Source organism: Rhipicephalus microplus, chromosome 1 (assembly GCF_043290135.1).
Source record: "Rhipicephalus microplus isolate Deutch F79 chromosome 1, USDA_Rmic, whole genome shotgun sequence".
In the NCBI taxonomy this organism is placed as follows: Eukaryota; Metazoa; Arthropoda; class Arachnida; order Ixodida; family Ixodidae; genus Rhipicephalus; species Rhipicephalus microplus.
In genome coordinates, this window is record NC_134700.1 from 178,489,947 (window position 1) to 178,506,753 (window position 16,807).

The following is a 16,807-nucleotide window of genomic DNA, read 5'->3' on the forward strand; positions in this document are numbered from 1 at the left end:
ATATAAGTCAAGTTAAATTTTTCCTGGTCAAAAAATAGCACTCGTCATAGTTGACACCAGCAGTGTCAAACAGTAACCCATGCATGTGGTTTTGATTTTCCTGTGGTCACCGTAGTAGTTACGACAGTTCCCACGTTTTTAAAATCTATGTTTGCGACGCTATCTGTACAAGTTGGCCATGATGCTGAAGCTGAAACAGTGCTCGGCCGCTGACCTGAAAATAGCGTGTTCGATCCTGGCTGCAGCGGCCGCATTTCGATGTAGGCGAAAAACTGGAATCCCGTGTATTGCACGACGTTAGTGCACGTTAAAGAGAATCAGATCATTGAAGTTTCCGGAGCCCTCAAGTAATGCTTCTCTAATAATCACATTATGATTTGGGACGTAAGACCCCAGTAATACCATTGCCAATAATAGTATCAGGTCAGATTTGTACAGTTCTCACTTTATGCATGCACCCCCTTGTTACTTAGATTTGCAGTTGGTTGGTTGGTCTTCTTTTATTAGCTTGCGCGAATAAATAGTAATGGTTCATTCAATACTATTCTCGTGTAATGTGCACCGGACCCGTTCTAGATTTCATCAGCTTTTTTATATCCATATTCCTCAACAGATGTGTTAGAAGTAAAAAAAAATGATTGCTCAATCAATTGTTTTGCTTTTTAGAAATATTCAATGCAATGGAGAAAATTGAAGACAAACCGGGAAGGAAACAAAGAAACTGCACTGGAGCTGCTCAAATAAGGTTTTTTTTTGGCAATTCATAAAAAGAAAGACCGGTGGAGTAACAAGAGGTAGGTGGTACAGAGCGCGGTGACTAGCACTCGTCTTATATATATATATATATATATATATATATATATATATATATATATATATATATATATATATATATATATATATATATATATATATATAAGGGAAAGAAGTGTATACCTAAGGGCTCGTTTTTCCGTTTTTCCGTGTTTTAACACAATATAATGAGATCTAACAGACAGTAATGCCAAGGAATGTACAGGGGAAATAATTAGAACCAATGGAATGTAAATAAGAAGAAAGAAAGGTGGATGAAAAAATAACCAGCCGTGAACAGGAATCAAACCTACGACCTTCGAATAACGCGTTCGATGCTCTAACCACTGAGCTACCACAGCGGCCTTCCCTCCATCCACTTTTTTGGGTTTATATGTGAATTTAGAAGTAGGAGTGACAGTCAGCGCCATCTATAAGCCAAACGACGAGTGTGAAAACACTCTTATGCGCATGTTTGGCGTCACGTAGCACGTGAACTTATTATGAGCGGGCAGATGATTAATTGTCCCTCTTATACAACCTAAACACACCAATTTCGCCAGTACGAGACCCTCGTTCAAAGAAATAAGGGAAAGAAGTGTATACCTGAAGGCTCGTTTTTCCGTGTTTTAACACAATATTAATGAGATCTAACAGACAGTAATGCCAAGGAACGTACAGGGGAAGTTATTAGAACCAATGGAATGTAAATAAGAAGAAAGAAAGGTGGATGAAAAAGTAACCAGCCGTGAGCAGGAATCGAACCTACGACCTTCGAATAACGCGTTCGATGCTCTAACCACTGAGCTACCACAGCGGCCTTCCCTCCATCCAGTTTTTTGGGTTTATATGTGAATTTAGAAGTAGGAGTGACAGTGAGCGCCATCTATAAGCCAAACGACGACTGTGAAAACACTCTTATGCGCATGTTTGGCGTCACGTAGCACGTGAACTTATTATGAGCGGGCCGCTGATTAATTGTCCCTCTTATACAACCTAAACACACCAAGTCTGCCAGTACGAGACCCTCGTTCAATGAAATAAGGGAAAGAAGTGTATACCTAAAGGCTCGTTTTTGCGTGTTTTAACACAATAATAATGAGATCTAACAGACAGTAATGCCAAGGAATGTACAGGGGAAGTTATTAGAACCAATGGAATGTAAATAAGAAGAAAGAAAGGTGGATGAAAAAATAACCTGCCGTGAGCATGAATCGAACCTACGACCTTCGAATAACGCGTTCGATGCTCTAACCACTGAGCTACCACAGCGGCCTTCCCTCCATCCACTTTTTTGGGTTTATATGTGAATTTAGAAGTAGGAGTGACAGTCAGCGCCATCTATAAGCCAAACGACGAGTGGGAAAACATTCTTATGCGCATGTTTGGCGTCACGTAGCACGTGAACTTATTATGAGCGGGCAGCTGATTAATTGTCCCTCTTATACAACCTAAATACACCAACGTTCGATTCCTGCTCACGGCTGGTTATTTTTTCATCCACCTTTCTTTCTTCTTAATTACATTCCATTGGTTCTAATAACTTCTCCTGCACATTCCTTGACATTAGTGTCTGTTAGATCTCATATATATATATATATATATATATATATATAACCTTTTGTAGCGTGCTTTTCACCCAACTTAAACTTTCTTTAAATGAATTTGTTGAAAATCGCACATCGTTGATACTTGTGATTGCTTGATTTGGGTGCACAACGCAACTTCAGAATTCATAGTTTTTATTGCTTTAAAGAAAGAACGTCACACTAATATCATTCGTCAGGCCCCGATGCGTGTAAAGTATGGATGAAGACCTTTGTTGGTGACTGGAGTACGTACATGCTGAGAATAACAGACCCCTGAGAGCGACCATATTAAAGTTTAGGCTTGGCGGACCACCACAATTAGTTTGCTGGCCAAACTAGCTGAGCACGACCAAGTTCGATGCGGTAGAAATCACACAGGCTTTGTGTAATGAAGCGGTCGGATAAGCTCTAATCTACCCGTGATGCCATGAGGGAGGGAGCGGGTGCTGCTAAGGGTCATCTCCACCTTGAAAGTGGACGCTCTGACTAGAAGCAAATATTGAAAGAAATTAGGGTAGATAGAAAGAATACCATGCTGTTCAAGGGTGCAGACTGTGCGTTTATTAGGGTTCACCTTTCTTATCATTTTTAAATACAGTTTCGGTGCGAGCTTTTCTTCACATGAAAAACCGATTCTCTGCCTGTGTGAAAGGAAGACATAAAAAAGTATTTCAGAGCAACTCCGCGGGCCAGAGGTCTCATCGCAGGAAAAAAACTGTTGTTTAAAATATTTGCAATTTTTACGATTACGATTTTCAGTGAAATTGAAAAGGACATTTTTTTTTCTTCTGAAAGGAGAATACTTTTATTGTGTTCGCCCCCGCGGGCTTCACTTGCCATATGCTGTGTGCCCTGTGCAAAAAGTTGTCGACTAAATCGCTCTCACATTGCAGTTTGCTAGCATTCTATTTAGAAAGATGGTAGAACCACCGACCAACAAAGACGATAGACACGGTTCCATTTCGAAAGTTGGAGGCATCTTTTTCTTAGCTGTAAAATGTTGTCCGATATCCATACGCATTTTCTTTAAATTCCCATGCTGCAAACTAGGTGGACGGAAATCTCTTTAACTGCGGAGCTGTTTACACAGAGTATTGGTGCGTGACGGGTGAACAAATATGTTTCTTTTCATGAAGCGGCATTCTCTCGGTTTCGTCCTCATTTGCTTCCCTCTTAAGCATGTGCACTCAGGTACATGCTGAAAGCGCTTATCAAACGTGAAATGTAATAACTCCGACAAGTGGCAGAACGAGGACAAACAAAACCTGAGGAACGAAGGTGAGAAAATTTAACGCAGTGCACCTTTGCAGATGAATACAACTGTTCGCATATGTAGCGAAACGTGTAGTGTAGCACTATTAGTAAATAAAAATTAGAAAAAAACGTTGCCTTATGTGCTCGAAGAGCAGTCAATAATTCTTCGTCCTAATGAGCCTTTTTTTTCAGTGTCGTAGAAATGTAGCCAAATTATTTAGAGCAAGTCAAGCAGAGTTCACCTGTTGTAACTGTTTAACAATTGTGGTACAGTCATGCCGGATCATGGTCATGCACCAAACTATCTCTGTGTGCCTTTCCTGGATGTCCCCATAATAGACGTTAAATCTCGTAAATTCGAGATAAACAAGCCTAAGGTAATGAAAAAGTGTCTTATACAACTAGAAATGATGTCGTATTATGATTACGTTATATCCTCTCGTTGAACAAGTGCTTCAGACATCTGAAGACGCCTTGAAGTGGCACGTGAGCTGGAGGGATTTATCCTCAATAAATGTAGGTGTTCTTATTTGTAACATTTTTCCTTTACAATGCAATGTTTAGGCTACAGCGCAGTTTTAAGGCTCATAATAAGATAACTTACAGCGCAATTTTAGGGCTCACAATGATATAACTTTCGTTAGGCGTACTTGTCTAGCCATTACCTAATAAATGCAACTGTCAATAAGGCTAAGGGTGGTACAAGGGACATTATTCCTAAGTTTTAATGGGAGTAAAGTAAAGTACTTATTGCATAAATGGTATAGAAATAATATCGGTCAAATTGAACCTTCTGGTGGTAGAGACAGAACGTATAACATTGGCATGACGCATCTTATCGTCTAAAGATTCAGCAACAGCGACAGTCTTTTTGCATTGGGTGATTATGTTTGTGCATTTTAGGCGGATTAGCCGGCACCCATCACCGCCAAGATGGTGAGGGTATAACACTCTTTTGTTGCAGCAGGCATTCTGAAACGCATGAAGTAATGAAGAGCTGGAAGCTCTCCAATAAACCCTCACATACTACCTGAACTAGAAGGTCTGCCAGAGCGGAACCCATGCTGTGAATGAGCGAGCAAAAAAGGGCTGAATGATCGGTGGCTTGTTTCTTTTGTTGGACTCATCATAGCAAAAACGTTTTTGCAATAAAGGAAACCTTTCTGGAGACTGGGCTATAAAAATAATGTCCTCTATGCAAATCAAACATAATTTGCTCCCTAAAGAGTAAACGTCACCACAGAATTGTGAGTGAAATCTTCCAGCTAATTTGGTCACACACTCAATACAAAGGTCGTTGTGGTTATGGCACTGGCACCTAACCACCCACTGCTGGTTTATGCTCATTGTTTACTACCTAAAGCTCGGAAAACTCCTCCATGGTGATTACGATAATGATGATGATGATAATAGTAATAATTAAAGAAAACATTTCCAAGCAAACATTGTACAGTATATACGACAGTGAAACCACGAAAATGCAGACAACCTTGAATCGTGAAATAGTTTGCTGGAAAGAAAACAAGAAAGAGAATTTGCGAGTTTCAAAAATGCTCTGCACGCTAAATGACGTGCTAAATAATTAAGACAGCTTATGATTTGCATTGGGACATAAATAATGAGAAATCTGGCAGATACCCCATTACTAGAATATTTTGTACTATTTTATTTATTTGACTCTGCTACACCACATATCCCTATATGGTTATGGGTCTTCTCAATCCTCAAACGTTCTCCAAACATCTTCAGTCTTCCATGCTGCTATTTATTCACTGGGAAGGTTGAGACACTCATTCCTGATTATGAAAGTTCTCTCAATGTATTTTCTATGGTTTCATACTAAATTGTTCATGAGTACTGCCGAAAGAAAATATAACTACGCGGCCCAAGCTTGCCTACAGACGCGAAGCTCATTCCTCAGTGTTACCCAACCACATCAAAATGACATCGGGGTTCAGCTTACAAAGAAACTAAAAAACATACAGAGTGTACTATTGACCGACGTTGTCTACATAAAATATCGAGGAAATTGGTCGCTAAGAAATTCGATCGTCTTTTGTTCCCGCTTTGGTACACGTATAAACCCCTAAATGGGCTGTTTTCAAAGACGACGGTATACACATACACGTGCACTATAAGTTTCCTGCATTTTCCTTAGTTAGTTCTACCAGCATGTTCGTTTTCGCAAAAGTCTATTTTCTACAATCCAATCTACATAGCTTTACAGGATCATCTTTCCCGGGACCTACACCTGAGAACTTTCTCTGGGTGAAAAGCAACATTAACTTTCGAATTCCCCGACTCGCTTCGCTGATGCGCTGAGTTTCCCATGACATGTTGAAATTGCAGGAAAATCTTTCTTGTTGGTGCAGCCTTGCACTCATCGGAACAAAAGCTAAAAAGATATGGATTCTTCAATCAAGACGATTATTCTCTCCGCCTGTGGGAAGGACTGTCGAAATAGTAGACCACCCCTCCAACCTTGTCATTGTCTAGCCATCTCCGCAATGGCCAACTCGGGTTGAGTTGTCTGAATTACAAGCACAAGATTTGCGTAAGCACGTGGCTGGCTCCTTTGGCAGAGATATGCATAAACCTGATTCAGCTGTTGTAACAACTTTGCATTTCGTCGGGCTACACAATACAATCTTGTGTGACACGGCGTTCGAGGAAACAGACAGACAGACAGACAGACAGACAGACAAAGAACTTTACTGGGTCCTGAGAAACGCTACTCTTTTAGAGCAACGTCGCGGGCCACTGTCACGTAGAAACGAGGAGGCCTAGCATTACCGCCACATCGTGGGCTCTCTGGACATCGCGTAGTTGTTGGTAGAAACTCTAAACTTCGTAAGGCAGAATCCCAATTCTCTTCTGTGAGCCGACTTAAGCCCCGTAACGAGGGGCACTGACAGAGCTTATGTGCTAAGTCATTAGGCTTACCACAATCAAGACAAGTAGAGTCAAAAACCTATGAGGAGACCATACTGAGGAAAGATATATATAGGCTTGGATAGGACCTGGTGTGGGGCATTCTAAACGTGACGGTCTGGGGTCTTGCTGTGCGGAGGAGAAAATGACCACCTACTCAACTGGTAGTGTTTAGCCACTTCAGTAAATTTAAGTAAGGCGTCCCTGAACATCTCACTGCCAACCTGCGGACCTACGTCTTCTCCAGCGCGGAGGGTTAGTGCGCGTGCCCGGGAGTGAGCAGTGTCATTCAGGTTTACAACAGATTCCAGTAGGAGTTCGAGATATGCAGCAACTCAGGGAATGGTATGCGGAGAAAGTGTTCTATTTTCAAGTAGTTTAAATACTTCAGCACAGACGGAACCAGAGGCGAAGGCCTTGACTGCTGACCTTGAGTCGGTGAAAATTTGCAATCTAAAGTCATCCAAAAGGGCAAGGGCTACAGCGAACTGTTCGGCTCGTGAGGAAGTAGAGTCCCTTACTGACGCAGCATTGATGACAGAACCCATGTGTTTGACGGTAAAAACAGACAACCTAGCTGAGCGACCATACCGAGCGCCATCGACAAAACACAACAAATGAGGATCGTTCCTGCTCTTCTGGGCCCGGATTCACAAAACTCACTTACGAAAATATTTTTGCGCAAGAGAAATTTTGTTGCGAAAGTCGATTCACGAAACGAAAAAAACGTCGTAAGAGGCCATAGTTGTCACATCGGCCGCTGCAAATGAAGCGCGCTGTGACTGCCCGGGAACATGTCAGCGATGGTGATGCAGTTGCTATATTTGCTTACGTCACCGAAAAGTGCTCGTAAGTGGATTCACGAAGCGAAATTTTGCGTAAAAACACCATGGCTGAGAGAAAATCCTAAGGGTGGTCCGGACCACTCTTAGGAACGATGTGGCTACTTAGAACCTGCTGCCGCAGCGGTATACTTTGGTGCCCTGGCTGGTTTTGAGTTAATTCACGCCCATTAAGGGCTGCCTGATGACTGCTGGTGCGTTTTTATTTCTTTCGGCGCTTTGAACTTCGTGTGTTGTTTCCCATGTACGCAGTGGATGGTTTTCACAACCACCATCGTCCAATAAGTTCGAAGTCACAGTAATTGAAGAATTCTATTGGGCGTCAATGGCATAAAACTAAGCATGTAAAGATTTGTGGTTGGATGAAAACCAATGTGATACGTGAATGGTCGGTGCATTCGAACGCGACATGGTATAGGATCAACCTTATTTGTTATGTTGTTGTGTTGTGCCCCATCTCATCCAATTAAAAGTGCGACTCGAGATCTTTGCCTCATTGGTGGAAATTACCAAAAAAGAGGTTAATGGGAGCACATTCTTTGCACGCTATTGGAAATAAAAATGAGAGGAAGTTTTCAGTGAGTGGTTCATAAAGTTTGTGCTCCAGTGTACTTTCATTGGCTCTAACTGTCCAATGGTTGCGATCTCTGAAATACAGCTGTCGTAGACTTTGGGACGATCTGGAACAAAGCGTACTTTGTAAACCAAAGCGTATTAGGTGTGAGCGTGATTACGCATGGAACTACAAACAAATCATGCATCTTCACCTTCACTGTTCAGACACCGATATGGACCGTGATATTACGGCAAGCAATCGGAATGAAATGACCCTAGTAACTTTGTATGACACCGAAAATATGCAAACCCTCACGATTCTGGAGCTAACCTTGGCTGAATTCATCCCTGCGTCAATTACCAGCCATTTAACTTGGCGCACGAACATCATTCAAAGGTAAAGCGAGCCACTGAAATGTATTTTGTGCGACGTAGCGACCACTTGACCTGAGAATAATAGCGTTGCGAAGGCGAATCCCCTGTCGCATGCTCTGATCGAAGCAGACGACAAACGCGAGCAGACGACGGCTTGGCCGACAGGCACAGCTTGTGATTGGTTGTGAAGCAATACCCTCTACATCAGCTCACTCCGTGACGTTGCCAAAACACTTCTTTCATCTGGCACGCCTGTCCTGTTCGTCATATCACCCCCTCGCACATAAGAGAAAATTTTGTCACGCCGTGAAAATAGTGCAAGTACTTTCTAAGAGCTATCTTATCATCTTATGTGCTGCGCAGTTGTCGAAAACAACATGGCGTCGTAAACAGCATATCGATCGGTGCGACTTTCAGCAAACGCTTCTCGCACGAGTTACTTCAGCGTTTGACCGGATGTGTTGTGATTACAGCAGCTCTTTCGGTGCGTGTAAGCAGTGCGGAAAGCTGTGGCAGTGCAATGGTGTACGGTGAAGCGCAGCGAAGCCTGTGCGTCGGTGTGGTTATCAAGCGGGGATCGGCGTCGATGTATCGACGGCAACTAGCACTCGAGAAGCCTGCAATGTGTGTTTGTGTGCCGGTAACAGTTCGTTCGCTTGACTTTCCAGTCTCTCAGTTTGGTGCTGTGCGACATTTCGGATTGACAGCGTTTTGACACGTTACTTGAGTGACCCCAAGTACGTACGGAAACGTATGAACTACGCGCTCGGTTCTTGCTTCGCCACTAGTTAGCCCGTACGCTTCTATTTACTTGAGAGCAATGTACTGTTCGGGAGTGAAACGATGTTCGTTGTGAACAGTGGTGCTGTGTTGACGTTCCAAGACTTGTGAACAAGCTGTGCTCGTGTGACCGAAAATTGAAAGACAGCGTTGATAACTGTTTTGCCCTGCGAAGTTGTGGTGGGGCAGCTTGGCGCTTTTGTTTGTTAAGTCGTCACTTCTCCTTTTTGTGACAACCATAGTCCTAGCGCTGTGACGTGATCAACCAAAACTGCGAGATGCTACATTCTGTTGTGGATCGTGTTACTTTGGAAGCGCGCCTAGACTGTTCTTCGGTAACAACTTCAGAGTTCTATGTGGCAGCGAGAGCCCCTGAACGTCAAGCTTCCCTCCGGCCCCAGAAAAAGCAAAGATTTCACCGGTGCCTTGCTTTGGATGAAGGTGTAGGCCAATACCGCCTAACTACAAGTTTCCGAGTTCGTCTGGCCATCGTTTTGCACGGCACTAGAGCCTTGACAACAGCCGGTCATGGCCAGTTCTTACACTTTATCAATGGACGTGCACGCCTGGCCAGCCCTTCATTGCTGTCATTGGCAGCTTCCAGTCTGCAGATGCCCTTTGCCTGTTGGCCATACCTGGTTCCTCATGACACCGACGGCTACTAAATGCTGCCATCGGTGAGTTCACCTTGCAGAACTAAATTTCACCGGTACTGTAATTCACGCAGTTCTATAACGTGTGCAAGTTTTTAAGCCCATCAGATGTAATGTTTCTCTATGGTAAGTTGAAGCATGAAAAATTTACTACTACTGTTATATACATACATATATTATGGAGCAAATACATAAAAAGTTTTTTATGATTTGATACAAGTGAGCTCTTGTTTGATTATGAGGTTGGGCCTGTCGATTGACCACGTTTGTTAGTTGGAAAGTTGATGTGACTTTATTTTTCAGGAGCCAGGTTGCACTTAAAACATTTATGTTATTTTGGAAAATTAGTTCTATAGACGATTACCACTGTGGTAGTACTATACTTCAGTAGGACATATATATTGCGGTACGTAAATTTTATATGAGTCCTCAGTTTATTTGAAAGTGATTATAGCAGATTTTGGTCACTTTAACGAAGTGATAGCTTCCTCAAATAAGTATTAGAAGTGAGTGCTTTTAATGATTGTTTTAAATATCTCGTTTTTGGCTCTTCACAGATCGCAGAGATTGGTTTGTTAAGGTCCTGTGATGCATCGGTTGCACATTCTGGCACATCAATCCTCATCATTACTTGGAGCACCTGTACAAAAATAGGAAGGACACGTTCTCCCTAACTGTGCAAGCCTATGTCACTGCTGGGACTGTTATCATTCAGCGGATGTGGCGTGGAAGCATGCATGGCAGCCTCATCTGGAAGGACTGCAATCTGCTTGGGAGCTTCGAGGGCACAAAACTGCCTAACGGCAGGCTGCAAGGTTAGTTTTTTCTTTAATACATACGATTACGTGAACACCACTTACTGTGCACAAATTGAAAACCCAAGCATGGTTGCTTTCAAAGGATACCTGTAATATTCTTACACATAATTCTTATTCAACATTTATAGAACTAAATTGCAAGATAACTGAGAATGTTGAAAGCTGAAAGCCTGCAGCTTATGAATGAAACTCCAATAATCTGAGACTCAAAAGCTTGTGCTTTGAAACGAGCACAAATAATTTGATTCCTTATTTAGCTCTCGAGCTTGTGACTCCCTCTGTGGATCAAGTGCTCTGGAAGGAAATAGCAAGTGTGTGAAATTGCTTGGCTGTTCATGACTTGCAAGGAGAAAGACCTATTGAAGAAGCCTCAGATGACATAGGGCCAGTAACTGCATCTTTTACCTAATGTAGCTTTTTCTCTCTCAGCGCTGTTGCTTGTGTTTCAGCCGAACATGTTCACCACAATTGCATAGTGATAAATATTTTTTTACAAATTGTACCTGACCTAAGTATGCATTGTTGATCTCTAAAGGTGACGTTCAGTGTGTTGCAAAGCCATGGCTTCTCATTTCTCTGTCAGTGACTAGCCTATTTCAGCTGCAGAGCGATGCAGCTAGCACACATGCAATCCAAGTCATGGAGCGCTCCTTTGGTGTTCTGTGCAGGACACAGCATATTCATCCGGCAAGACACTGGTATCAACAATAATGGTGAGTGTTGGTGGCACCTGTAGGAGCCTGTTGTGTTTGTTGTGTATGATTATTTCCCCTGATGAAGTGCATTTTTGAAAGGTTTTCTTCATTTAGAATAATAGATGTCGGTAACAAGCAGACTCATAATCCACAAGTTCTTTGCGTCTTCTACACTGCCCATTTGCTCCTATATGCGGTATGGTGAGCTGGCTATGTTAGACAGCCTTAAAGTTATCAACATTGGCTGTTGTGTTGTAATGCAGTCTAACTTGTGTTTTTTAGTGAACTCATTTGTGGTCTACTTCTCACACCTAGTGTAAAGTCGAAATAAAAGAAACTCTATTGGCTTTTTATGCCTGTCAGAAGTTTCATGCCTTCATCTATAACATTGTGGTTTTGCTCTTGTATCATGTTAAATATATTTTCAGCCTTCACTGTTTGTGTGTGTGTGTGTTGAGGCTTGTCATTGGCTTCTGAAAATACAATATCTGTAAATATGAGCACATAATTGACAACTATACACTCTTGCATGTAGCATGGTTGTAACAATGATCTGTATTTTTCTAAGTTCCAGCAGTAACAAGGGGTTTGGTGCTCCACGGTCATGTACAGTGTATCAAGAACAGAGCACAGCAGACCAACAAGTATAAAGGGACTGCCAGTGACTGTTCTCCTGCTCAAAGTTTACAACAGCAGAAAGAGCACATTGTGATGTCAGGAGCAGCTGCTGCTTAACTTCTTAGCAGTGCATTATTCGGCAGTTCCTTTGCTTGCATTCGAAATTATTTAAATTTTGCATGGAAGATACCAAACTATGAGACTAATTTAAAGGCTGCTGTAGTGTTAGTGGGCAAATATTTTTGAGCTGAAGTTTTTAACATGTGTGTTAAGTGCCTGTGTGCCTCTACATTTGCATGCCAGAATTCACAGCATCCATGGTGGCCAATGGTAACTGTGTTTGCATTCTTTGTAGTACAAGAAGTAAAGCCATGGATGCAGTAATCATGTACTTAGTCGATGTAATCCTTCAGTGTACACTCATTTGTATAACACAAATGATGCCATGAGTGTATAAGCTCTGGGAAGTGAATCTATGTGGATTATTTTATTTGGAAGGAAGAGGGTCATCACTACTTCTAGTATATCTTAACAGTAGATTTTAGTGCTTGGGTATTATCCCACTGCCTGTCCGTCCTTCAACAGTCTACTTATCTACGGTGTAAGTGTAACTTTTTAAATGTATACTTTGCTCGGATAGGTTTGTTCATAATGTAATGCAAGTGACTTATCATCTATGCAGCTCTACTCAGACTAGAAATAAAAGTATTTATTTTTATATGTAGCTATAGCATGCATTCGCTTGTGTTTTTCTAGGTGTCTGTACAATTGTTTAGGCCTACAAAAGTGCTGGTATACTCTAATATTGAATCTGGCATCTTAAAATAGTTTGTTAGTGGAAGTAAGAATGTGTTTACAACCAATATTACTATCCTCAGATGAACTGTGAAAAGTCTGTGGAAATTTATTTACAGTTTTTGAACGTTGTGAAGGCAAATGTTGTTATTTTCTTTTATTGTGGTCCCTGTTTCATGCAAATGACACATAATTACTTTGCAGTGGCATAGTATTAGTTGTTATTTTACACATATGTGCTGAGCAACAATGCAGTTGAGGCCAGCAGCAAGACATACATACAGTGCACTGGAGCATCACCTCACATAGTGTACAGTCTTTGCCCACCAGTAAACTCAATATTTTTCAAGCAGACTAATAGACAGCTGTATGGGAACTGTGTTGGTGTGCAAACTTTGAAGTCTTCTTGAGGAGTGTTTTTCATCATTTTTGTCCATGTGAAGTAGCTACCCAAGGCCAAAACTGGTGGGAATGTGGTGGTTTCCTCTCTCCAAAAGCACTCCTACCAGCTGCCTCAATGTTAGCATGGGGTGAATTCACGAACTGGAAAAATAATCGGTCTTTGTTTTCTTGGCCGAAAGAGTCACTTCCACCGTTGAGCCACCACGACGCGCCAGAATAGAAACTTTTAGCTAAATATAGTTGATTCTACTTTTGAGAAGTGTTTTGGGGAAACGAAATGGCACCTATAGCTGTCAATATAAACACTGTTTGCACCAAGGAGCTTAGTAGCTTATGATTGTATTATTCATGTATTGTCTAGAATTTACTCGCGCTGTGCCAACTTTCAGCCCAAGTGTCCTAACATGCTTTGTTAGTGGGTTGTGAATGAGCCAAGCTATGTAAATAAACAGAGTGATATTGCAGACATGTACAAAATATTGATGCACAGCCCTTTTCTTTAGCATGACATTTTCAAGTGCTTTATTCTTGTGTTTTTTATAAAAACTGCTTGTCACTGGGCAGCAGCGGAAAACTATGCATCAAGCTTTTGCGAGATGGTTCGAGAAACACCGTGTTCAGACATAACAGTGCCGGTGGATTTCTTTATGTAGTATATTTACTTTCTGTAGTATAGTTACTTTCTGTAGTATATTCAAAATGAGTGTATTAGAATTGTTGTTTTATAGCCATTCATTTTAATATTTACACCTGAGTGTGTGTATGTATGTATGTATGTATGGGTGTACATATGTATATGAGTGTGTGCGTATATGTATGTATGTATGTATGTATGTATGTATGTATGTATGTATGTATGTATGTATGTATGTATGTATGTATGTATGTATCTTTTAAATGAGAATCCGTTTATCAATGGTGAGTAAGTTTGGTAATGATTTGGCTGAATTTGTTTCTAGTTATTTCTCTTTTGAGCCATTATACACTTCAATTTGTTTTGTACTGCATAAAAATAAATGTAATCTTACACAGAATATGTGTGTTCGAAGAAGTTGTTTCATTTACCAACCTACAGTCATGGGCAAGAAATTGGGTAAAATGGAACGAACCTGCGAAGATTAGTTTAGAGCATAGCTACTCTACGTGGCATATTTCGTAGACATTGCGTTGGTTGAATATGTCGATTTCAACCTTTCAATTTTAATCAGAATAAGCAAGCTGTCACCCGTGGTTGTATATGCGTGTGATATTTATGCACACTGTCATACCGGTTTGCAATTACAATTAAGGTCACAAACCTAGTCAAGCTGAATACACGAGTTTTGTCCATGCACCTTTCATCTGCACTGGAACTGTTGTTAATAAAAAATAAACTTAAGTTTAGAAATTTATTCTAGTAACCAAAAGCAGGGCATCTCTTTATCACACAAATCAAATTGCCATTGTTCTGTTCCATTCTGGACAATAGCGGACCCTCTCAGCAGAACTCGATTAACTGCTATAGTTCATTTTAACCATTGACAGCGACATTACACTGAAGCGTGCAGCATGACAAATAGCGGGAGAGAAGACACAAACTAATCACTCTGTTTGCGTCAGCTCTAACTGTCCGTGCTCTTTGGTCTTGCTGCATGTGATGATGCCCACCAAATTAGCACGAAAGCGTGTCCCTACAAAGGCAGTCAACTTGGCTGCAAGTAGTTAGCTCACTGCATGTGTAGATTTTCTTCCAAACACCGTGAAGACTGATTGCTGGTCGAATATCCAAACACGTGAAAAGTAATATACCAGGTATGATATTGGTATTTCAGTACTGGACACTTTTGCGATAAGAGAGGATGGAGGAGAAAATTATGAACCCTGAATTCTTTCATTTTTGAAGGAGCACAGTACAGCGCTTTTGGAAGAAAAGGGGAGTGAAAGAAGCAAGTGCGAAAGCCTACTTCTCAAAAAATTAGTACCCGCCACCACGCATAATGCCAGGCCGTGCAACCTCTTGAAAAAAAAAAGTGCTCAGTGATTCTGCAAATCGAACCAAGTACCTCCTAGATTGTAGTTGAGCGCTCTAACCGCTCGTTCACTGCAGCAGTGCTTGCATTCGCCCTATTGCTGATATATCGTCATTCCTTCGAATGAAGCCAAATGCAAAAACGTCCGGTGAAACTTTGTCAAAAATAGAAAAAATAGTTAGAATGCGTTTGCCCAAGGTTACTAGAAAATAGAAACCGCCACGTGTGAATCTATAACCGTGCGCTATTTATTCTTGTACATTACTATCATGACGTTGGGATAGCCGGCTCTAACGTAGGGTACCTTCTCATAGTTTGCCAAATATAAATAAGAAAATAAAAAAATATATTGGCCTGTGACAACGCTAATCAACTATTATAAGTTCACAGTCACTAGTGTCACTTTCACTAGATGAATGCTCAGTTTGCTTCCATTATCGTTATTTAGGAAAGTTTTGGCTCATTAACTCAACTCTCCTAATTAGCATTGATTCTCACATCTAAGGACAGCCACACTTCATCTCGCTTTCTGAGTGGCTGTCACTCTCATATAACGCGTACTCCACTTTTTTATGCTCTCCGAGCATCTGACGCTGCTTTGCGGAGACTTTCCCTGACGTCTGCTGGGCCAGAAAATTGTCTTTATCATCTATCAATTTAAAGCTTTCGCGAAGCCGAAACGAGAGTCTCTCTCTCTCTCTCTTTTCATCCTTTTCGCACGTGTGATAACGTCTCTCAACCTCTAGACTCGTATACACGTCCCTTGCTTTGTTTGCGCACTCAAACAACGCTGGACGAAATATTTGCACCGTGTTTTGTGAAAAGCATTAACACTGAGACACCTCCCGACGAGTCTCCCTCATTTTACGTAGACATATACCTAAGCGTAAGCGTATGCACGTTCTCGCATTCCGACTTTATAAACATGCTGCGGTGCATGGAACCAGAGAAATCGCGCTCACAATTTCATTTGATTACAGCTGCTATCTATTTCCGCACAATTCGTCTGCAGGCACCAAAGTCGCTCACGTGTCTTGTAATAAGAATATTGTAACAAAGGCTACCTTTGACTATAGGTACAAAACACCCTTACGTTCACCACTATACCGGGCTAGATTGCACCGAATTAGTTAAGTAGCAGCGCAGCTTCAATGAAATGTAAGCTAACTGGTCGCGTTAAATAGGGGAAGGCATTCGAGGCACATTTTAAAACATTGCATGCATCGATTTATGTGTGTTTTCATTTATGTGGTGCACCTGGAGTGTGGTTTACTTGTACTTGGCGAGATAGTGCATGGATTGCTCGGTGGCTTAAGGCCATCGAGCAATTATTTTTTTTAGCTACAGTCGTTGATTAAAGGCAAGTGCTTGGCTTTGCACAGCCCACCAAAACGTCTATTACAACGTACGCGGCATGCCGCAAGCGCTGTAGCAGACGCTCGCGGAACTGAAACTTAGATGCAGCAAATCATTGGCTATCATCGTATACTCTCGATGCTAGACGCTTTGCGTGCTACCTTGATATTATCGGCACACACTTCTTTCTTTCCTTGTCGTTTCATCGGCTATCGTGAGTCCTCCTTGCCCTCTTAAGTGCCGAATAAGTTAAATTCATACCCGCGCTATAGTAATGCCTCCAGATAAGAGAATTTTTGGCTAAGAAAATGCGTAGCCAAAGAGAAAGCTTTGTGAATTCGGC

At 41.6% G+C, this 16,807-nt stretch overlaps 1 protein-coding gene and 1 long non-coding RNA gene across 2 annotated transcripts in view; both read left to right on the top strand.

Annotated features, from left to right (window-relative positions):
* Nucleotides 1-710: 710 nt before the first annotated feature.
* LOC142769023 (uncharacterized) overlaps nucleotides 711-16,807 on the top strand; it is a 58,567-nt gene continuing 42,470 nt past the window's right edge. The window contains exon 1 of the long non-coding RNA XR_012885607.1: nucleotides 711-794. This is a non-coding gene — a long non-coding RNA (uncharacterized LOC142769023). The remainder of the gene's footprint in view (nucleotides 795-16,807) is intronic.
* Nucleotides 8,724-14,133, top strand: LOC142803211 (uncharacterized). The gene is made up of 4 exons (XM_075888305.1): nucleotides 8,724-9,795; nucleotides 10,329-10,586; nucleotides 11,258-11,302; nucleotides 11,853-14,133. The coding sequence occupies exons 2-4, from the start codon at nucleotides 10,490-10,492 to the stop codon at nucleotides 12,017-12,019; spliced, it is 309 nt and encodes a 102-aa protein (XP_075744420.1). The 5' UTR covers nucleotides 8,724-9,795; nucleotides 10,329-10,489; the 3' UTR covers nucleotides 12,020-14,133.